Source organism: Gymnoscopelus microlampas, assembly GCF_963454915.1.
Source record: "Gymnoscopelus microlampas genome assembly, chromosome: 17".
Taxonomy (NCBI): Eukaryota; Metazoa; Chordata; class Actinopteri; order Myctophiformes; family Myctophidae; genus Gymnoscopelus; species Gymnoscopelus microlampas.
Genome location: NC_139954.1, coordinates 46,605,647 through 46,630,418, shown reverse-complemented (window position 1 = coordinate 46,630,418; position 24,772 = coordinate 46,605,647). Strand labels below are relative to the sequence as shown.

General features: G+C 43.2%; 1 protein-coding gene across 1 annotated transcript in view; it reads right to left on the bottom strand.

Annotated features, from left to right (window-relative positions):
• Positions 1 to 9,446: 9,446 nt before the first annotated feature.
• Positions 9,447 to 24,772, bottom strand: part of kalrna (kalirin RhoGEF kinase a) — a 159,578-nt gene continuing 144,252 nt past the window's right edge. The window contains exons 59-68 of the mRNA XM_084085002.1: positions 24,745 to 24,772; positions 21,810 to 21,972; positions 21,484 to 21,605; positions 17,431 to 17,565; positions 17,014 to 17,178; positions 14,688 to 14,766; positions 14,074 to 14,125; positions 13,390 to 13,538; positions 11,231 to 11,369; positions 9,447 to 11,103 (exon numbers count right to left, since the gene is read on the bottom strand). Of these exons, the coding sequence (XP_083941128.1) occupies positions 10,504 to 11,103; positions 11,231 to 11,369; positions 13,390 to 13,538; positions 14,074 to 14,125; positions 14,688 to 14,766; positions 17,014 to 17,178; positions 17,431 to 17,565; positions 21,484 to 21,605; positions 21,810 to 21,972; positions 24,745 to 24,772 (1,632 nt within the window). The 3' untranslated portion in view covers positions 9,447 to 10,503. The remainder of the gene's footprint in view (positions 11,104 to 11,230; positions 11,370 to 13,389; positions 13,539 to 14,073; positions 14,126 to 14,687; positions 14,767 to 17,013; positions 17,179 to 17,430; positions 17,566 to 21,483; positions 21,606 to 21,809; positions 21,973 to 24,744) is intronic.

Sequence of the window (24,772 nt, the reverse complement as noted above, 5' to 3'; positions counted from 1 at the left end):
TTGCTAAATACTCTATAGCCCCTACTGAACCTCTCCCTCCGCTGTATAGCTCCGAGATGAGGTTCCTCGTTTGTGGATGCAGTTTTAGCAGGACATTGTCGCACATTTTCCACTTTACATGTTTCTTACCCCTTTCTGCACATCGTATCCAAAAAGTAAAGGTTGTCTGAAATGCTCTCAGATGTTTTAAGTTCTAGCGCACAATAAAAGCTATCCAACGAGTTGAAAAAAGTATTTAATTCACCTCTGTCCTCATCCGGTTACATGTTTTTAAGACATACCCGGAAGTTGCGCCCGTAGAGATAACATTACTGATGTTGAATTGCATCTTCTAATGCATAATATTATGGAACCGGCTGAGGAGAGAAGCGATTTAAACGTTTTTTTCAACTCGTTGGATAGATTTTATTGTACGTTAAAATTTCAAACATCTGAGAGCATTTCAGAAAACCTTTACTTTTTGGATATGATGTGCAGAAAGGGGTAAGAAACATGTAAAGTGGAAAATTTGCGACAATGTCCTGCTAAAACGGCACCGACAAGCGAGGAACCTCATCTCGGAGCTATACAGCGGAGGGAGAGGTTCGGTCGGAGCTAAATACTCTATAGCTATCCAATCAGGAGAGAGAACCATTTATTAGCTTAAATGTTATAGTGTTCCAGGTCCAGTATTGTCTGCTCACTTCCAAGTTCATGTTTTATCCTGTATTAATTCTCTCTCCCGATTTGATCAAATTGGTATCCCGACCTGAAAATATATTTTCTGTTTATTAAAGAGCTAATGATTACTATCACAATATAGATCTATTTAACACTGTTACTGAACAAACACTCTATAGTAATGATTACTATCACAATATAGATCTATTTAACACTGTTACTGAACAAACACTCTATAGTAATGATTACCATCACAATATAGATCTATTTAACACTGTTACCGAACAAACACTCTATAGCAATGATTACTATCAGAATATAGATCTATTTAACACTGTTACTGAACAAACACTCTATAGCAATGATTACTATCACAATATAGATCTATTTAACACTGTTACCGAACAAACACTCTATAGTAATGATTACTATCACAATATAGATCTATTTAACACTGTTACTGAACAAACCCTCTATAGCAATGATTACTATCACAATATAGATCTATTTAACACTGTTACTGAACAAACCCTCTATAGCAATGATTACTATCACAATATAGATCTATTTAACACTTAATGTTAAAAAAGAAAATATCACGTACCATACCTTTAATCTCTGTTTATAGTTATAATGCTGTAAAAAAATAAAAGTAAGGCATTCATGTGTGTGTCCTCACAGGTATAGTAATACAAACGAGAGAGAGAGAGAGAGAGAGAGAGAGAGAGAGAGAGAGAGAGAGAGAGAGAGAGACAGAGACAGAGAGAGAGAGACCGACAGACAGAGACAAAGAGAGAGCAAGAGAGAGAGAGAGAGAGAGATACTGCTCAGTTTTAACGGTTGGCTGAACTACAAGGGTTAAAACGCTGTAGTCAGCCTTTCTGTGTGTGTGTGTGTGTGTGTGTGCGTGCGTGCGTGCGTGCGTGCGTGCGTGCGTGCGTGCGTGCGTGCATGCATGCGTGTGTGTGTGTGTGTGTGTGTGTGAGAAAAAGTACTCCCATTTTTACTTAAAGAGATATTTCACTCTCAAATAAACATTACAAGTATATATATACACAAAATAAATGTAGAAATTAATGAACAAATCACGGCCCTAACGCATTAGAAGGACATTCTAATGTAAAAAGTAAAAGTATAAAAACTGCAATGTGGAAATAAAGTATTGGTATAAAAATATACAAAAAAGTACCAAAAGTACAAAGTATTATTAAAGGGGCATTTCACCCCTGGAAGAACTTACAGTCACTCAATGCTAATAATATTTGTAGTAGATAACAGTAGCGAAATTTGCATTCTATATGGCCAGAACAATATAGGAGTCTGTGTTTTCGACTGGGGTTTGACTGGACTGCTGCATTACTACAATGATCATAATGCTTTGGGGCACTGCCCTTCCTTGTGGGGAGGGGAGGCTGCGTGGGGGTGTGGTCTACATTGTAACTTTCCCCTCCCAGTTCTCACTACAACATCATCAACAACACATGTTGATGTTGTCATCAACATCAACCAGTGTTGCCATGTCTGCTTAGTATAAGCAACTCTGGGACTTTGTAAATATTGGTAGTTGCGGGTTACTTTTTTTTGGCTTGTTTTTAAATACATAAATAAAATAATTGTGTACTTGTCCACGGACCCTCATCTGAAATTATAATTTCTGCCAAGGACCCCTGTGCCAGATTTGTGTTGTTAAAATGTTTCAAAAATATTCCATACATTTAGCGCTTTTTTTCCTCAAGATTTCCTCAGGATCTGCCAACACCGAATAGACTTCATGAATGTTCCGTTCCGTGAAACTATTCAATCATTGCTGCTGTTGTATTGTGTTCTGTATTGATTGCATCTTTTAGCAAACTAAATATCATGTGTAAATTAGCAGAGTAGCACAAACGTGTGTGTTCAACATTCCTTCCCAGTTCCCACCATTACATGAAGACAGTCCGGTGCTGGTGACGTCCATCTATAGTCGGGACATCCATGGCGATGAGGCATAGTCAACAATATAATAAAACAAAACGTTTCATACTCATGTCATGCGCGATTCCTTATTTCTGAGAACATACCGTTTCACTGTCATTTCCAGTTATATTCTTTGGACTATACTTATAGAAAACATGGGCATTACTTTAGAATAGATGACATGCTAATGTTCAAATACTCTTGTCATACACAGCCTAATCGTTTTTTTTTAGTTTTTTTTTAACTGAGACCGTTTCATGCTTTCAATTGGTGTATATGGATAATATTAGGTTTTACTATAGCCTATTGTATCTAAGACCAGTAAAGTTGAATCCAATGTGCTATATGAATATAATCCAGGATTATGCCATTTGTAGGCATAATGTTTTAATAGCAGACCTACAAGCTCACAATGACTTGGTACTAAGGAGGACGGACCGTCTCCCCAACGGCTTAAATGGGGAAGTGTCCCCCATTGGCTTAAAGTAGTGAAGGACAGCCAGGACAGCCAATGAACAAATAGGTGTCACGTAGTGACGATGTCTCAGCCTGTTTGTAGAGCAGCTTGGCAGCTGCTAATAATAAGTAACCCTGCTGTATTTCTGACTCCGAGATAATGACAAAATAGTCATCTTTGACGGACTGTGAGCTTACAGATCAGCTATTTTCAAATGGACAAAATATATATAGCGCTGAAATGGTTAATGTATGTTTTGTAACAATAACACAACGTTTTCAAATAATTGTAGTGGAATAAAAAGTACAATATTTACCTCTGAGATGTAGTGGAGTAGAAGTAAAAGTACTGAAAATTGGAAATACTCAAGTAAAGTAAAAAATATGAATGAAATCCTTATTTTGAACATAAAACATTAAAATTAGGCAACAAAGTTAAAAACAAATTAAAAATGAATGCAAAACAAATAAAAACAGCCTCTCTTAGTTAAAAATCCACAGTACACCACTGTATATCTTCATATTATAGTGTACATTGATATAGAAAGAGGAAGTCAAAGAGTTCAAAATTAAAACAAGAGTATTGTGCAGTCACAGTTACCAACAGCTCTTAAAGCGTGTTAATTCTCAGCATTAATTTATTGATGGGCCGACTTTACACTGCCAAAACCCCGTGGAACAGTCTGGGTAGTCTGGCATAGATTGATAGGACAGCTCCGATCTTACATGCTTGTTAAGGTACTGCTTAGCCGGTGTGGAGAGAGGCACTTACGTGCGGCTTTGGGAAACACCCGTAACGTAAGCCACCCTTCGTAGCGGAGACAGATTCAAACTTCCATTCCTATACCGACGTGGGGGAGGCATGCGTTAATCCGACAGACCTTTTCTCCGACTATGTGGCATCCGCGTGCGGTTAGGGTTAGGGTGCGGGTTTGGTTCGGGTTTAGTATTGGAAACGTCGGAGCGCTGCGCTGTCGGAGGAATGCGCTGTCGGACTAACGTACTGCACCCCCAGGTTCGGGTGCAATACGTTAGTCCGACAGCGCCTTCCTCCGACAGCGCAGTGCTCCGACATTAAACAGTAAACCCGAACCAAACCCGCACCCTAACCCTAACCGCACGCGGATGCCACATAGTCGGAGAAAAGGTCTGTCGGATTAACGCATGCCTCCCGCCAGGTTCCTAGCTACAGAACGGGTGACAACACAGGAGACACAAACTGTTGGAACGGTCATGTTTACATGTTGAACATTTCTGCTCCCATCAATACCAGCCGATTGAGGAGGAGCCTGACCAAGCTCCAATTCACACAGGCGAATGGCCTTCTTTGTCTCCTCCCTAATCCGTACCATCTCAAGATCAGCATTCCCTCGGACTCTCTCAATCTGCATGTCCACACGCTCCATTTCAAGCTCTAACTCCCTCAGCCGATTGCGAGTCGCCACAGACTGTTTCAAGGTATTCAGGACTGTGAGAAGGACCAGGAAGCACCCCCCTATCGCTTAAGCCCACCCACACCATCTGTTTCAGTACTTGCTTTTTTTCTCTAGTACATTTACAGTGATTTTATAGTGATCTACAATTAACCTCAAATGCGCTTTGGTACAGTGACGGAAAGCTTCTAGGGTAGGTTCCCTCACAAACTCCTCAAGTTTAAACTCCATGATTAAAAAAAAAATACCTAGCCTTAACAGAACAGCCTACACAACCCAACTTAAGGTTAACATACAAACAGTTACTGCAACCTTAAGATAACCTGCCAAGTTACCCCCAACACCAAAACAGTCTACCTTAACCTTCAAGTAGGGCAGGCACTTGACAAAAACAACACATGGGATGCCACTCCACAGGTAACTGCACACTCACAGGGTTACTGAATCACCAAAACAGTACCTGGCAATCCCTCTCAAACTGGAGACTCCTACTGCCACTAGGACTCTACTAATTATCCATTTTAACCAAATGCCTACTTACTACACAAACACAAGGGTTTGCACAAGCCCCCAAATGACATTATGGGATCCCTAAATTATGTTTGTGAACCAAATTAATTTTATGACGAGCCCCCAATTATGTTACGGCCCTTCAAAATTGCCTCGAACACCAAAGAGCCATGCCATAATAATAAGACAAAGTCAGATCAAAAGTACAATGAGCTTTTATTTTAAAGTCAAAAGCACACATGAGCTTTTATTTTGGCAGACAATACACTGAGCAGCTGACAATAATAATAATACCAAACGAAGACCTAACTAAGGGTGCGTTCGGAAATACAGCACTGAGCGCACTGGCCAATACAAACTAATAGTGCGCTCCGGTGCGCAATTTCCGAACGCACCCTATATGTCCTAAACAACAAAAGAAACAGATGGGCTGGTTAGAAACAAAAGTGGGGAGTCTGGTGAGCCAAGCACTATGTGCTCGTCGCCTCACCAAACTCCCATAAACTACCAAAACATAACACTAAACTAAACTAACTACTAAAGGCAATACACCAAACCATACTTACGCCATCAGAACTGAAATAAAGAGAGTCAAATTAACAAAGGGTTCAGGTAACACATGCTGGGGAGATCATGAGAGCTGGCAACAGCTCCTCTTTATATCCTATATGAATGAGACACAGCTGAGACAGGGAGGGGCAACCTCAGGTGAGTGACAGGAGCGTCTAGCCATAGACCAGCAGCAGCAAGGCAGTGTAGACACTATAAAGAACAAATAAACATTAATGCACAAATAATACTAATCTCTAGGCTGATATGTGCAAGCATATAACAACATAACAGTAGGCTATGTCACCTACAGTATTATATACATATATGTATGTGTAAACATGGCGAGCACAACAGCTGACTGTGTGTGGGGAGTCGGGACTATCACCATAACGTTTAACTATAAAACTTAAAAATTAAAAAAAAAATGCTTTAGCTCAACATCATCTATCTACCTTTAGTTAACTTGGCATATGCTTTATATTTTTATAAGATGATCGGATCATCCGTGAGAGTACAATTTGTAAACATCGGGTTCATGCATAGAGTATGAACCAGCGCAGCAGCTCGCCCTACCCAAAAGAACAGATCTATAATCTGTCGACACGCCACCCACGTCGCAGTGTGTTGATAGCTTGTATGTCTGATTTTTTTTGGGTATGCGTCGTCACATTAAGCGTTGTCATATATATATATAAATCATGTGTGTGTGTTTGTCTTTTTATCGATCTATTTCACTGTATATATTCGCTATGAAGGGTGTTACGAGCGCCCAGGTCACTTGTTCAAACTCTGCGTAGGACAGCACTACGTAGGCTACAAAGGCTTTCGGGAAATGGGTTTGCTTCTAAATTACTTCGTCCAGAAGGTCTTACATGCGTGCTGTTTCCCGAAGCCAGTTACGCAGACACGTACCGCCGTGCTCTTGAGAACCAGCAAGTGGTGTTTCCCGAAGCCAGTAAGATAAAATAAATGTAACGCACAACCAGCTGCTACTAATGAAGGTTGTGCGTAGTTCAGAATGCTTTTGGGAAAAACAGGTTTGGGAAACATCTGCGTAGGAGGCTCTTACGCAGCTGCGTAAGCTACGCACAATCTGAAATCGCTTTGGGAAACCCGGCCCGTGTTAATTAGACCAATTTCTTCTTTTAATGCTTACAAGACTCTTTGCTGGTTCACCTTACATCTAGCTGTTCCTGTTTTTATTTATTTACTTATCTATTTTATTTAATTGTATTTTACTTAAATTTAAAGAATATCTAAAGGTTACTATACTGACGTAGTGGGGTTTGAGATAGTGGAAGAGCCTTTATGTGTATGTCCTTGATTTGTTTTGTGTTGTTGGATTGTTCTTGTTTTGTGTTGCTTTGAGGATTCCCTCGATGCTGCATCTCAAGAGGCTTATCCTCCAGGGAAATTTCAAAAGTAAAAAATAAATAAAATAATGATCTCAATCATTCAGAAATAGTGTTTGTTCCTAAGCTGGTCCACCTGGCTCTCATGGACGTCAATGTATTCCATCAAAGTCCTGGCTTCAGTTTGCCACCCAGTGTGACCAATCTGCCGGCTGGAAATGCTGGATAGAGAAAATGGCTTCGGTGTCCTTTCCTTAATTTAGCTTCCTTGGTTTGTAGGCTGCATGCCCAGCATCTCACGCAACCCGAGGTAGAAAGAGAGCGGCAGTTTGTTACTACTGTACATTGCTTATTTTTAACCTAAATTGTTTTCAGATATATAGTGTGCTGATTACGTTTAAAACAAGTAATGCACCATCTGGACGTCATCTTCAGCTGGATAAAGCAGTGCTTCCCAAACGTTTTCATGTCAAGGACCCCCAAAATGATATGTATTTTCCCGCGGATCCCAATCTCAAAATATCTTGTTCCAGGGACCCCCAGAAGCAAAGATTTGAGTAACAAATGTTACATTTTTTTAAATAAAATATGGATAAAGGGGTTAAAATGATTGTGACGCACTTTGAGAACCAATGGGAACGTAGCAGCCCAACAGTGAGCTATGAGAATGAAATCAAGATTTATTCAGAAGAGCATCTATGTCATCACACATTGCGTTTACAGGAAGTAACACAGAATGTACGACTATAAGAGACTTTTGACATGAGAATACACAAAACGGGTGTTTTTTCAATTATATTGTCATCTAATGATAGATATGTCCTCATTATGACCGCGTATTTAACACATTGACTGCCAGATTTAAAACATTGTTTTTCGTCCCCATGCCAGCAAAACAAGCGATTTTACTGTACCTTTGAAAATTCATGGATATATTCTCCGTGACCGCCGTCCTCACGGAGATCGGCTCATCACACGCACGGGGCTGTCCGCTTGATATCCGCTTGTCGTAATCCATTGCAGAGCTGCGGCCATTTCAATGAAGCTTGTTTTTGCCGTAAAGCAAGAGGAACGGAGATAAAGCTATTTTCTTGTGAGGTGCGCCCTAGCGAGACATATATACTTCATCGCGATATTGCGCACCGAGAACAGCTGACATACAAGCTCACAACCACGTCGTGGATGCGACCGCTGTGAGTTTGGAGGTCTGCTATTCTCGGCCGTTATCTGCGCGCGACACCTTTGTGGGACGGCGCATAAATTAGGCTTGACGGGCTGCAGCTGCGCGAGCCAAGCAGGTTCTGGTGCCATGATCATACCAATGTATATGTCACAGGGAAATTGGCATTCCAGGGAAATTGAAAGAGGAGCGCTCGCTTTTAGGCGAGGGGCTTCGGCGCGAGGCGGGGCTTTTCCAAACAGGGTTTTTTACGCGAGACCTGCGAGCAGGAGGCGCCGCGAGGCGGGACTTTTATACGAGGCACTTTGATACGATGCACACGCATGTGCATGTGTGTGGCTTGCATTCATTGCCCTCTAGCGTTGGTTATACAGAATTGCCTGGGTGGGTGGTAAAAACAAGCGCTCCTTTTTCAATTTCCCTGGAATGCCAATTTCCCTGTAACATATATATACTTCAAGAGCGAGATATCACAGTAAAAATCCTAAGCATTCTTCCTCCATACTGGGAGAAAAAGAGCATCTGACAGTTTGATGTGATGCATTTTTACACGTGAGGCTGTGACCACTTTTACATTGCATCTTATGAGCGGTGGGGTTCTTTTGCTGCCGACCTGCGTGCGCATACTGGTTCTTATCAGTGTGATGTTGTCTGTTAAGCAGAGGAGGATTGCCCAGGCCCAGGGGCCCCTGAGCTAGGGGGCCCCCTGAGCTTGAGCCTTTTTTTTTTTTTTAATAAATATATATAATAGTTAACATATTTTTTTAACAATTTTAACATAAAAAAACCCTAATAATTTCCCTTATTAACCGCAATATAACCGAACAATTTCTTTGTATTTAAGTTATAGGTAAAACATGCATTATATTAGCCTATCTGCCGCTGTGCACAGACGTTTTTAACCGAAAAAAACCCTATTCATTTCCATTATTAACCGAGATTTAACCGCAAAGATTTCGCGCGCGCGGGGGTGGGTGCGTGCCCACGGAAGGGGGCGGGGGGGCCTTTTGCGTGTCTCGGCCCAGGGGCCCGTTTCTTCCTAATCCGCCTATGCTGTTAAGGCGTCTTCTGTACAAGCGCGTTCTGCACCGTGACCTGTGATCCACAAGGCCCACTAACTCCATCTAGTGGCGTCACAGGAATACAGCACCCTGTGACTTGTCATTCTGACGCCCACACTGGCCTCAGCTTTTTGTTTTACAGGCGCGCCCGCTTTCCACAGCCACGCCCCCTTTCCTGGGTAGGGGTATAAATATAAACGGAAGTGCATGGCCCTTTCCTGAGGCCTGTGTATTAGGACTGTGTATTTACACACACAGTCAAAAACTATCGATGCGTTAATTTAATTCATTAATTTATTTATTTTTTGCTGTCCTGCGCAAATGTGACATGAAAGCGTGCGCGTGCACGGGGGTACGAACGCACGTCCACGTTAAATTCAGCACAAGCTGGTTACAAAAACAAACAACAGCTCAGAAGGTTGTTTCAACCTGTACATCAGTTTTCTTTTCTTTTTTTTTTTTTAGAGACCGTCAAAAAACTAGGATCCCCGGAGCATTATACCTTTACATTTCTGGATGCGATAAAAAGAGGAGGAGAGGAGAGGAGGAGGAAGAGGAGGAGGGGGAGCAGGAGGTGTGGTCCAGTCGGTGGTGGAAAGTAACTTTTAATTCTTTTTTGTCATTTAATGCCATAGTTCATAATACATTATAGTTACATCATTACATGTAATGCTCTAGTTCTATTACAAGAGTGTCAAGCAAAAAGTAGTGGAAAATAGCCGATCTACAAGCCTATCTATTTCTGAGCGATTTTCATTCCATTTCCTGAAAAGTTTTTTTTTACATACAGACATGACCTCTGACATTCTTCACACTTCTCTTCACTTTACTTTTAAGTATTTTTTTCCTCCCCACCCACCCATCGTTGCCGGGCCTGATTTGCCAGGTGTGAAATGAGGCCAATTCACACCTGGTACCATTCAAAAACTGGCAAATCCCCCCCCAACAATCCACTGATGTTCCACTGAAGAGCCAATAACGTCTCTGATCTCCTGTATGAAGCTGTAGTTAAAGGTACAGCGTCATTATTACGTCTCACGGTCTTCAGTGGTGAGTTCTGATTGGACACTTTATTGAAACATCCCTTTAATCCATGAAGACCGGGAACGCATCTGTGTGCCATTTTAAGATTTCTTTGGCTATTCCAAAATAGCAGATCTAAGCTCATAGCGAGGCACTCGCTGCTGCACTATGAGCTTGTAGATCTGCAATTTTTTCGAATAGCCAAAGAAATCTTAAAATGACACACAGATGCGTTCCTGGATGAAATGGATTAAGTATCACATGGGTGTGTCACATGGTGTGTCACATGGTGTGTCACATGGGTGTGTCACATGGGTGCGTCACATGGTGTTCCCCAAGCCGCCGCCGCTGACCAGTCCTTTGATGTTGGCGACGGGCCGGACGTCGTGGAGATGCTGCCGCCGGCGGTCCACGAACGCCGCCAGGCGCGTCCTGTCCAGTGGCGTCGGCGAGTAATACTCGCCACCGTGCGCGGGCGTGCCGCTGCCCCCCGGCCGCCCCGCCCCCCCCCGCCCCACCCACGGGTGCTGCAGGCAGCCCGTGGCGCTGGGCCTCTTCCGGGGGTCCTCGCGCAGCACCGACGTCACGAAGTCGCGCGCCGCCTGGCTCACGCCGCCGAAGTACTGGTCGGGGAAGCAAAAGTCCAGGCGGCAGATGTTGACGCACGTCTCCTCGGGCGACTCGTCCAGGAAGGGCGAGACGCCGCTGAGCGCCACGTAGGCCAGCACGCCCACGCCCCACACGTCCGCCGCCACGGAGACGGCCGCGCCCCGGACCAGCTCGGGTGCGGCGAACTCGGCGTTGCCGAGCAACAGGTGGACGTGCCGGCGCTGCGCCGACAGCCGCGTCGCGTCGCCGAAGTCCACCAGCTTCACCGACGGCGAGGAGGAGGAACGGAGGTCCACCAGGAGGTTCTCTGGCTGTGAGGAGGAGACACAGACACGAGTTACGAGGAGGAGACACAGAGACACTGAGAAGGAGTCAGGTCCAAGTGGACTACCCTACAGTAATACCTTAAGGTCCAGGTGGACTACCCTACAGTAATACCTTCAGGTCCAGGTGGGCTACCCTACAGGTGTGCAGATGCTGCAGAGCCTCCAGAGTGTCTCTGATGAAGAAGGACACCTTCTCCTCCAGCAGCTCCTCGTGTCCCACGAGGTGGTCTAGGAGACGGCCGTCCTCCAGGCTACACACACACACACACACACACACACACACACACACACACACTCTTTATGACACTGATAAAAAGGTTGTAGATCGGTTATTTTTCGGCACACAACACCAGCTAACTAAGTGTAAATCAGGCATGACTCTGTATCTCTGATGCCTTTTTAAATGTTTAATCCTAAACCCAACCTGAATCTTTTTCTAATTGTATCGTATCTATAAATATCTGTTTCAACTAGAACACGTTTCAGGCACCAGGACAATGGTTCCTCACAATGTCTATTTCTCATGAAGACCTGTGTGGCGTCTAAAAGTTAATAATAATACTAACTTGAATTTACAAAGCACCTTCCAAAAACCCATGGTGGCTTCACATTAACCCATTGAGGCTGATATCAGTGGTTTTCAATCTTTTTCATGTCAAGGACCCCCAAAATGATATGAATTTGGCCGTGGACCCCCATCTCAAAATATTTTGGCCCAGCAGGGACCCCCCCCAGAAGCAAAGATTTGAGTTAATGTTTGCTTTAACACATTGTGTGCCAGAGGTTTATTCAGTGCCTGCAAATCTTCCATCCCCGTACGTTAATACGTTTCGTGCTGTAGAAGCCCCGACGCGGAAGTGCATGTAAACAAAGCGTGCGTGCGAGACGGCGGAGGGCCCCGACTAACGCCTGGAACAATAATATTTCTAACGCGATCCTCCATTGCAGAGTGATCGCCGATCGAAAACGTCTCACTTCCACCACGTTAAAAAGAAATGGAGATATAAAGCTTTTAGTCAAGGAGTTAACATTGGAGCGGCCGACCGGAAGGATTTTTTTCATGGATCCACAGCCGGCCTCTCCTTCTCAGAGACTCCTTGGATGATCCCAAAGTTTCGTTAGAGCGCCCCACGTGGGCCCCACGTATTAAAAAAAAATCACACCCTGTGTGAAGTGAGTGGTGCCTTGCTTAGCTTGGCTAACGTGTTCAATCAGCCAAGCTAACATGTCCAATGTTAGCTTGGCTGATGGCACTGATGTCACTTTGAAACATGTAAACAATGTTTCAAAGTGACACAACTATTTATAGGGCTCTATTTCGTCATGCGTCTCGCTAGCCAATCAAAGCACACCTTTTCAACATATTGTCACGTGTCACGTGATGCTTGACCAATGTTAGCTTGGTGGACACACGGACATACAGACATACGGACACACAGACAAAGCCAGATATAGGAGTGGTTGCCTTCGGCACCACTCAAAAATCACACCCTGTGTGAAGAGAGTGGTGCCTTCGATGAGCCCCGTATTGTCATCACCTGTGTTGTCATCAATGTTTGTTTAATGGACATACATACATACGGACACACGGACAAAGTCAGATATAGGAGTGGTTGGCACCACTCAAAAAAATCACACCCAGTGTGAAGAGAGTGGTGCCTTTGAAAGTGTAACTGGTTGCATCCTTGTGTTGCAATCAGCAACAATATGTTGTCACGTGAAGCTTGACCAATCAGCCGTGCTCAAACATACGGACGGACGGACATACGGACACACGGACAAAGTCAAATGTTGACCAACAACGCTGGGCACATTGTGTCCAACAACGCTGGGCACAATGTGTTTAAAGAATATATATATTCAAAGATTTTTCATTTTTCAAAAATAGCAGATCTACAAGCTCATAAAAAAAGGAGGAGGAGCATATTTTGAATTATCAATTTCTAATCAATGGAGCAATTATTTTTTTATTTCTTGCCCACCTTTGGAGTTACATCATGGCAAGGTAACTACACAACCCAAACCTCTACCAAAGTGGTCTTGCCCTTTAAGCTACAACTAGGCTAAGTTTGAACTTAGTGTGAGGTGGTGCAACTGGCCCCTGGGGTGTAAGGCTGGAGGAGGTCTGCCAGGAGGTCTGAAAGGGTCTGCACACCTTTTGTTCATGTTTATACCCGTTGAAATGTTTGGATGATCACCTAACCGCTGTGTGTGTGTGTGTGTGTGTGTGTGTGTGTGTGTGTGTGTGTGTGTGTGTGTGTGCACACTCACAGCTCCATCACCAGCATCAGAGAGGTGGGCGTCTCATAGGTGTCCAACAGCGCCACCACCAGGTGACCCTGGACGTGGCTGAGGAGGTCGGCCTCGTGGGAGACCTGCTCCTTCTTCTGCATCTTCTTACTGACGCACTTCACCGCTACCTGGAAGTACACACACACACACATAGACACCAATACAAACAAGATACACAACCTTCTCCTTCTCCTTCCAGACCCTTTCATAACCCTGAGTCACCTGTTTGTATTGAGATGACGACGGTATCCAGGGTTGATTTATTTATTCACAAAAACGCAGAAATAAGTGCAGGTGAGAAAGGAAACCCATATAGGGCTTATACAAGGTTCTCACCTTCAATAATAAACAAGTAGTAAGTTAAACATAGTACGACAAACAACAAGTACCTTGTGTGCAGTTGAATGTGTGTGTCTGTGTGTGTGTGTGTGTGTGTGTGTGTGTGTGTGTGTGTGTGTGTGTGTGTGTGTGTGTGTGTGTGTGTGTGAGCGAGCTCACATTTTATATCACACACACCATACCTGTAACCTTCTCTAACACCTTCTTTTTTTGTATTAATTGAAAATGGATAAATTGCTCCAGGGGCCACAGGAAAGGTCAGGGGCCACAGGAAAGGTCCCTGCCAATCCAAAATACACCTCCATCCATCCCTCCATCACGTACCTCTTTCTTGCTGCTCTTGTTCACACATTTCTTCACCACAGAAAACCTTCCTCTGAAATGGAGGACAAGAATGATGGAGAAAAAACATTCTATGTGTAAGCAGTGTGTTATTTAGTCCTGGAACAAGAGACATGGGACAGGGGTCTAGGACAGGGGGTCTAGGACAGGGGGTCTAGGACAGGGGGTCTAGGACAGGCGAACGGTCTTTTTACCCCATGTTTCTCAGTAGCGGAGTAGCTGAGTCGGCGCGCCTCCGTAATGGTCCAAAACTATACTTTATCGGCGGAAAAAAAGTAGTCCGCGGTTGTTTGAAAAAGTGTTGTCCCAAGCGGGAGTCGAACCCAGACTCCCAACCCTTGTGGATTGGGAGTCTAATGATCAGCGAGGTGCGCCACTGAGGCCAGTGTTGAGATTGGGTATTTGGGCTGGATTATAATGTGACAACCCCCAACGTTCCCAACTCTTTTAATGTAGAGCGAAAGAAGCACTGCCTAGGACAGAGGGTCTAGGACAGAGGGTCTAGGACAGGGGGTCTAGGACAGAGGGTCTAGGACAGAGGGTCTAGGACAGAGGGTCTAGGACAGAGGGTCTAGGACATGGGGTCAGAGCGTTACCTTCCTATCTCACAGATCTCAGAGAAGTGAGAGTCAAAGTTGTCCTTCCATTGGACACCACTGCCATCGTAGGCGGAGTCTAAATGGAGACAGACAGACAGACAGACACACGGGAGGCTTGTAAGTCATCTATTTCTACATGTTGATAGTAGTAATATTAATAATGTTAATAATAATAAAGGATCATACTGTTGCTAGGCAGAGTGACCATGTTGATAGTAGTAATATTAATAATGTTAATAATAATAAAGGATCTTACTGTTGCTAGGCAGAGTGACCATGTTGATAGTAGTAATATTAATAATAATAAAGGATCATACTGTTGCTAGGCAGAGTGACCATGTTGATAGTAGTAATATTAATAATGTTAATAATAATAAAGGATCTTACTGTTGCTAGGCAGAGTGACCATGTTGATAGTAGTAATATTAATAATAATAAAGGATCTTACTGTTGCTAGGCAGAGTGACCATGTTGATAGTGATAATATTAATAATGTTAATAATAATAAAAGATCTTACTGTTGCTAGGCAGAGTAACCATGTTGATAGTAATAATATTAATAACTAGAAAAAGTGCTCCTCGGAGCACAAGTCTCCGCCAGCAGACTTGGGAATGTTGGGAATGTTCTACTTCTTATGTTCTAATTCTTACAAAAAATAGAACATGTTACTGTGTCATAGTAACATGACACAAGTGTCCTATCCGTCCTGTCTGTATAAGTGTCCTATCCGTCCTGTCTGTATAAGTGTCCTATCCGTCCTGTCTGTATAAGTGTCCTATCCGTCCTGTCTATGTACAGTGCCTTGCAAAAGTATTCACCCCCTTGGCTGTTTACCTATTTTGTTACATTACAACCTGTAATTTAAATGTTTTTTTAATCAGAATTGTATTTAATGAATCTGCAGGAAATAGTCTTAGTTTTGAAATGAAATGAGAAATATATATATAAAAAAAGGATTTAAAAAAATAAAGAACTGATAATTGGCATGTGCATATGTATTCACCCCCTTTGTTATGAAGCTCCTAAAAAGTTCTGGTTCAACCAATTACCTTCAGAAGTCACATAATTAGTGAAATGAGTCAGGGTTGGGTTATAAAAAAAATATCCAAATCTTTGATGATCCCCAGGAGCACCATCAAATCCATCATAATCAAATGAATAGAACAACAAACCTGCCAAGAGAGGGCCGCCCACCAAAACTAACGGACCGGGCAAGGAGGGCATTAATCAGAGAGGCAGCACAGAGACCAAAGGTAAACCTGGATGAGCTGCAGAGTTCCACAGCAGAGACTGGAGTATCTGTCCATAGGACCACAATTAGCCGTACACTCCATAGAGCTGGGCTTTATGGAAGAGTGGCCAGAAGAAAGCCATTACTTTCAGCTAAAAATAAGAAGGCATGTTTTGAGTTTGCAAAAAGGCATGTCGGAGGCTCCCAAAATGTATGGAGGAAGGTGCTCTGGTCAGATGAGACTAAAATTGAACTTTTTGGCCATCATGGAAAACGTTATGTCTGGCGCACACTCAACACATCCCATCACCCCAAGAACACCATGCCCACAGTGAAACATGGTGGCCAAGAAGTTCAATTTTGGTCTCATCTGACCAGAGCACCTTCCTCTCTGATTAATGCCCTCCTTGCCCGGTCCGTGAGTTTTGGTGGGCGGCCCTCTCTTGGCAGGTTTGTTGTGGTGCCATTCTCTTTTCAGTTGATTATGATGGATTTGATGGTGCTCCTGGGGATCATCAAAGATTTGGATATTTTTTTTATAACCCAACCCTGACTCATTTCACTAATTATGTGACTTCTGAAGGTAATTGGTTGAACCAGAACTTTTTAGGGGCTTCATAACAAAGGGGGTGAATACATATGTACATGCCAATTATCAGTTCTTTATTTTTAAAAATCCTTTTTTTATATATATATATATTTCTCATTTCGTTTAAAAACTAAGACTATTTCGTGCAGATTCATGAAATAAAATTCTGATTAAAAAAACATTTAAATTACAGGTTGTAATGTAACAAAATAGGTAAACAGCCAAGGGGGGTGAATACTTTTGCAAGGCACTGTAAGTGTCCTCTATGTAAGTGTCCTATCTGTCCTGTCTGTGTAAGTGTGATTATTCCTGTCTTACCTCACTTTGAAAGAGGCTAAGACTCTTTCAAAGTGACACATGTATTTATAGGCCGCTATACGTCACTAGCCAATCAGATCACACTATTTCACCGTATTGTCACGTGTGGCTTGACCAATGTTAGCTTGACATGTGGAAAGTGAAAACAATGTCTCCTGGCGGAGACAATAATAAAGGATCTTACTGTTGCTAGGCAGAGTGACCATGTTGGAGGGTTGGGAGGGGGGGCCGACCCCCCAGGGGTTGGAGGCTGTGACCCTGAACTGGTAGTGACCTCCTGGGATGAGGTCATCCATCTGGACACACAGCTCTGTGGTGCTGGACACCGCCTGCTGCCATAGCAACGAGTCTGGACACAACAACAGAAAAAGACATTCAGCCAATGAGAAGAGAGGCTGAATGTCCCGCCTACAAAGCAGAAGGTTCCAGGTTCCATTCCCGGCACTGCCAATGTGTCCTTGAGCAAGACACTTAACCCCTCACTGCATGTATGTACACACACACACACACACACACACACACACACACACACACACACACACACACACACACACACACACACACACACACACACACACACACACACACACACACACAGTACCTTCTTGTCTGAACTCCACAGTGTAGCTGCTAACAGTGCAGTTAGCGGACGCGGCCAGTGGGGGGAGCCAGTGTACGATGACCGCTGTGCTGCTAGCCTCCTGGGCTACTGGTCTAGAGGGGGCTGCTGGGATACCTGGATGGACCAATCACAACAAGACACGTTGAAGCACAACACATATCCCATGAGTCCATCCCTCGTTCCCAATAATCGTCTGTCTGTCTGTCTGTCTGTCTGTCTGTCTGTCTGACAGACAGACAGACAGAAAGATTCTGCGTATAAATAGGAAACTGCACTGTCTCTTTAAGTTTTAGGGGTGCAGGGACGTAGTTTGGCTCAGCGGGACCAGTATTGGGCCGTGATTCTCGTGAAGGTTCTAACACGTAGCCATGTTCCACGTGGAGTTCTTAGAACCACCATCACCGGTAGCCGACTCACATATCAACACTCTCTCTAACCTCCTATGAGCACTCCCCCTGGGCTCACAAGTGTCAGCCGATGAAGTGCTGTCTTCAATAAATGACAATTTACCCAACATAGGGTTTTAAGCACTTTCCTCACATTTGATCTCAAATCAGAATGTGGCATTGTATTCCCCATATATGAAAACCCAATAAAGCAAGATGCAATCCAGTTTATACCTGGTTTAGTCAAAAGGATAGGTTTTTTATATATATTTCAACATAGTGGTGGCCGCCATCTGTAAATGGTCCATTTTCAGGCATCAGCCATTTCTGAGCTGGCCATGATCCAGCATATTTGGATCCAGCACCCCTTATTACAACGTATTACCCCTAAAACCATGTGTGCCATATTCACTGCCAGGGGTTTTCTAAAACAGTTTGCAGCCTCTGCCAGCATTTTTAACGATTTCATACCTTTTCAAGTAGTCACAGAATATTTATCTCCAGTATGATTGATCCCCTGATGGTTGCTAATCACTGAAGGTGTTCAGGTGTGGTTTAAAAAATGTCAAGAGGTCATCGCGACCTCGTTGACATTTGTTGTTTGATGTTTGAAATTTTTAATTTCACTCAAAAATACATAGTCAAACATAGGAAAAATGTGAACATTTTCTCAGTTTATTTTTTAACATTGAAGTGTATGGAGCAGCACATCTTTGGATCGCGTTATCTCCTGGTTCTTTGTGAAGAATGGAAAAACGGAAAAACCCCAAAAAGAATAATTATTTTTTTAAATCGATGGGGAATCCAAGCTAATAGAAACTGCAGGCTTTCTATTCCTGGAAAGTTAGCATGCTATAATGGAAGCCATTGTTCTCGCGTTAAATAAAATACATTTAAATGATTTTTACATGTAGACTCATTTCGATTGTTGACATTTTGGAAAATGGGTCAATCTGGTTTCTTAACACTCAAAGTAAAATTGTTCTATTGACCCTTATTGAAAACTAAACTTTCACATGAATTTGAAATGAATCAGTAATGGCAAGATTGTGTACATTACTTTACTACACATTTTATTTGACACCTTATGTCAAATAAAAGCAGTGGCGGCCATTTTGCGGTGCCACAGATATAAAGCCCATTAGTTTTTTTTCCCATAGAGCAGTGGTTTTCAACCTTTTTCATGCCAGGGACCCCTAAATTGATATAAATTTGGCCGCGGACCACCATCTGAAAATGTGTTGTGCCAGGGACCCTCAGAAGCAAAGATTTGAGTTAAAAATGTTCTCTTTGAAAAATTAATATATTCAAAGATTTGCACACATTTTCAAGATTTTTCAAAAATATCTACAAGCTCATAGCGCGGCACTCGGTGCCGCGCTATGAGCTTGTATATCTGCTATTTTTGAATAGCCAAAGCTAAGTGGTTAAAATGATTCTGAGGCTATGTTAACTAATTTAGCTGGGGACCCCCTGGTATCCCCCAAGGACCACTGGTGGACCCCGGACCACTGGTTGAAAACCACTGCCATAGAGATTTCCGAAAATATTTATGTATAAATGATTTTAAGCCTGGAACCAAGCCATCCAGGCTCCTGTCAGTCATGACCATAAAACATTTGATTCTGTGTCAAACAATAGTTGAAAACAGAAAAAAAAACGAAACTTTGGGATCATCCAAGGAGTCTCTGAGAAGGAGAGGCCGGCTGTGGATCCATGTCAAAAATCCTTCCGGTCGGCCGCTCCCATGTTAACTCCTTGACTAAAAGCTTAATATCTCCATTTCTTTTTAACGTGGTGGAAGTGAGCCGTTTTCGATCGGCGATCACTCTGCAATGGAGGATGGCGTTGGAAATATTATTGTTCCAGGCGTTAGTCGGGACCCTCCGCCGTCTCGCACGCACGCTCTGTTTACATGCACTTCCGCGTCGGGGCTTCTACAGCACGAAACGTATCAACGTAAGGGGATGGAAGAAATGCAGGCACTGAACGTATTATATTTTAATAAACCTCTGGCACCCAATGTGTTAATATAGTGCATAATATAATGCATATTCAAATGTGTTTTGACACAGATTCTGATTAGGAATCAAGGTATAGATATATTTTAGGAATACCTCTGTATGCCGCATGGCTTTCAATTTAGCACAAATGGTTATATGTGGATCCCCCTGATATAAAATGATGGCATGAAAAACATATGTCCATTTTGCCAATGGAGAGGTTATCATATGTTAACACTTTGACTGCCAATGGAGAGGTTATCATATGTTAACACTTTGACTGCCAATGGAGAGGTTATCACATGTTAACACTTTGACTGCCAATGGAGAGGTTATCACATGTTAACACATTGACTGCCAATGGAGAGGTTATCATGTGTTAACACAATGGAGAGGTTATCACATGTAAACACATTGACTGCCAATGGAGAGGTTATCGTGTGTTAACACATTGACTGCCAATGGAGAGGTTATCATGTGTTAACACATTGACTGCCAATGGAGAGGTTATCATGTGTTAACACAATGGAGAGGTTATCATGTGTTAACACAATGGAGAGGTTATCATGTGTTAACACAATGGAGAGGTTATCATGTGTTAACACAATGGAGAGGTTATCATGTGTTAACACAATGGAGAGGTTATCATGTGTTAACACAATGGAGAGGTTATCACATGTAAACACATTGACTGCCAGGAATTCATTCATTGATTCATCCACCAAAAGTGCAGTCTGGGGGAAAAAAATCGGAGTTAATGTATCTTTATAAATGTGTTAACGTTAGGAATTTGTTTAAATCACGTGATTTCCAGGTGTATTCTTCTTCGGGAGTCCCGGGATCAGTCACAGGTTGCGGAAGAGCGCCCTCTATCGTAACCACCGAATACACCAAATGACGTCTGACCAACCGAGGAATGGAAAAGAGTAATTTGTCTGGGAGTGACAAATATATGAGAGTGTGTATACGTCTAACTGCATTTTGGGAGTATACATGGCTACTACATCTTTTTATTGCAAATGCTGTGACAATTGTTTTTCTTTTTTTTTGTGTGTATGTTCTCCTAAGTGTGTGTCTTTGTAATGTGCACGTAATTTAGTCAAAAATCTATAAAAATAAATGGAAAGAGACAATATTGTATTTGAAGTTGCTAGGCAGGCGATCATCAGAAATGATTGGGTTTCTAGCGCACACTTCAAATCAGGTGAGGTTTAAGACATTGACTGCCATAGACGCATATCTGCGTTCTATTTAATTAGTAATCACTTGGCTGCCAATAACGTAGATCTGCGTGCGTATCGCGCTGTTTATTGTACCATCCTTGATTTTTTTGATACGTGCAATATCACCCGATATGGTGCCTGCAGCCTGGTGCGCTGGTGAAAATTACCTCATGACACTTCCCCTCAGAAAACGTAGCCCTCTGGCTGCTGCTGGTACATGCATCATCACCGCTTATACAAACGGCCAGAAGATGGATCATAATGCATATAACTTTTCTGTGACCGGTTGAAAAGGTTATAAAACATGAAAATCGCTGACACTGGGTGAGTATATTATGAATATACTCAGGCAGTCAATGTGTTGTTAAATAAAGTATATACCCCCCCCCCCCCCCCACCCCGTGTAGGGGCAGGGCTTACCTTGTACTCTGATGGAGGCGGAGGAGGAGGCGGAGCCATGGTTGTTAACGGCAACGCAGGTGTAGATCCCGGTGTCCTGAGGCATCAGGTTGCAGATCTTCAACAAGATGTCCCCCGTGTCCCTGCAAACACCAACGAAGAAGAACAAAACTTAATGTATATACACTACAAGCCCCCAGAGCCGAGAGGACGCGGTGGTCATAGGTACTGCAGCTTTATTACGGCTGCAGGGCCAGACACATGAACGAGCAAAAACAGTTTCGCCCAAATGGCCAAAGAAATCTGAATACGACACAGACGCGTTCCCGGTCTTAATAAAGTATTACCTGATAGTGATGGAGAAGCGGGTGTTGTTGACCACCAGGTTCTGGTCGGGTCCTCTCAGGGTGACGGTGGGTTTGGGTCGGCCGCACGCCTTGCAGCACAGCACCACGGTCTCTCCTAACGCACACACCACGTCCCCGAGGGGCACCAGGAACTCTGGGGACACTGGGACCCAGCAGAAAAGTAAAACAAGAGCCCCCTCTCAGTCTGTACATAGGCTGGAGCTTTTCTAAGGCCTAGAGGGGCGGATCCAAAGCTAGCGCTGGAATCCACAAGTTCCAATCCGCAAGTTCCATTGCTTCACCAATCTATGTACGCGCTTAAAGGACAACTTTAGTTTTTTACAACCAAGGGTTATAGTTTAGCTTGTAATTAAAGTAAATAAAAGATGAGTGTTATATTTTTTTTCATTTACTGCTTTCTACAGTTTTGGCAATTTTTGCGATCATTTTTACAGTGGGCGGGGGCATTCTGTCCGGTGGCTAAATATGCATTTTTTACACAATAAAAAAGGTCCTGTGGTCTTTGATGGCCAGATGTGAGTTATTGGGGGATAGAAGAGCTACTATAAATAATAATAAAAACAACACTGGGTTATTGTGTAAAAAAAGACATATTTAGCCACTGGACAGAATGCCCCCGCCCACTGTAAAAAAGATCGCAAAAATTGCTAAAACTATAGAAAGCAGTACATTTAAAAAATGTTACACTCATATTTTATTTACTTTAATTACAAGCTAAACTATAACCCTTGGTTGTAAAAAACTAAAGTTGTCCTTTAAAAAAGCCATTTAGGCTATAACTAGGCTACGTTTGAACTTAGTGTGAGGTGGTGCAACTGGGTCCTGGCCCACAGTTCCTGCAACGTTGCCCCAGGCTTTTTTTTCTTTTGAAAGAAAAAAAAGAAAACGGCCTGGGTTCCCGAAGGCCAGTCTGTACTAGCCTGGTTCCAAACCATAGACCCCGCCCACTCTCTGAGTGGACCGCCTCTTGGTCTGGCGTTAAAATGTGAGCCTAGGATAACTTCGGTACGCTCCAGTACCGTCCAATGAGAGTCTGAGGTGGGGGTGGGTCTGACGACAAACCAATCAGCGAATATCTGTTAAAACAAGCTGTGCGATGACGTCAGATGTAGGCGGATCCGTGGATCTCTTGTGATTGGTTTAGGGAAATTCGAATCCCCGCCCCCTTGCAATCGCCGACACTGCAGCCAATGTCAGACTGAAGCCCCACGCAGCTTCAGGCTGATAATCAGGCTCAGTCTGTACAGCGTTGGTTCTCAAAGTGGGGTCCGGGGACCCCCAGGGGTCCTTGGGGGGGTTCCAGGGGGTACCCCAGCAAAATGTGTTAATATAGCATCATAATAATTTTGACCTTTTATACTTTGGCTATTAAAAAATAGCAGATCTACAAGCTCATAGCGCGGCACTCGGTGCCGCGCTATGAGCTTGTAGATCTGCTATTTTTGAAAAATCGTGACAATGTGTGCAAACCTTTGAGTATATATATATATATTTTAAGCGAACATTTGTAGCACAAATCTTTGCTTCTGGGGGTCCCTGGAACAAAATGTTTGAGATGGGGGGTCCGCGGGCAGATGCATATCATTTTGGGGGTCCTTGACATGAAAAGGTTTGAGAATCACTGCTGTACAGGATGCAGTTTGCCGGGTGCACGGCTCACCAAGCTCCACAGTAAGAATGTAATATAGCCGGCAATTCACAGACGCACGGACCGACGGACAGCAGCGTGGACGTGTTTCCTGTTGTTTTCATCCACGCTGAGGAAGGCTTGACGCCGACATGTGTCTGTGTATGCTGTCTGCAGTGGTGGAAAAAAAAAAGTTTTTACTTATCACATCGGGTGCCAGCATTTTTTCATAACAACTTACGTTGGGTGCCAGCATTCTCCCCATTGACTGCGCTTTGCTGTTTAAAGCTCTAGACTCCACGACCAGCAAATGCACGTAAAAAAAAGCATCCATTCATGTTGAGCGATGACCCTGGCTACAGCCTGGAACCGTAACATTTCAGTCGCGAGTTACAACGTGGGGGGGATCGCGCATCGCGCATGACCGGTTTTCACCACCGGAAACGGATTCGGAGATATAGGCGTTTTGAAGAAGGAAATAGACAGGAAGCGGATGGAAGCCATGTTTTTGTTTCCGGTGATCTATCTGGCCTTTCCTTCTCAAGATCACAATGGGTACTCCCAGGGCTGCTCTAGCCCCGCCCGCGCGGAGAAAAACAAAAAAAACAAAAAGACTAAACTCACGGTTCAGACCGTGAACGGCACCAGAGCGCTACTATGTAAACACACGGTTCAGACCGTGATCGGCACCCGATGTGTTAAGTAAAAGTATCAATACTGCAGTATAAATACCCTGTTACAAGTAAAAGTCAGAAATTCTGAATTTACATGTACAAACGTATTGGTATCAAAATGTATTTAAAGTACCAAAAGTAAAAGTACTCATTATGCAGAATGTTCCATTTCACAAGTTTTTAAAATCTTTTGAAAATAGCAGATCTACAAGCTCACAATGCGTCACATCGCGACGCATTGTGAGCTTGTAGATCTGCTATTTTCAAATGGCCGTATATAGTATATAGGGTTGAAGTGGTTAATGTAAAACAATCTACAAAGTAACTAAAGTTTTCAAATAGTTGTAGTGGAGTAAAAGTATAATATTTGCCTCTGAGATGTAGTGGAGTAAAGTAAAAAATACCTCAAAATTGTACTTAAGTACAGTACTTAAAAAAAAATAACTAAGTAAATGTACTTAGTTATTTTACACCACTGGCTGTCCGTGCGTCTATGAATTAAAACCAGAAGGACTTCGGAGTGCTGGCTATTACTTTCACACTCACACACACACACACACACACACACACACACACACACACACACACACACACACACACACACAGATCTTACCTTCCTGGATGAAGTTGGGGTTGAACAG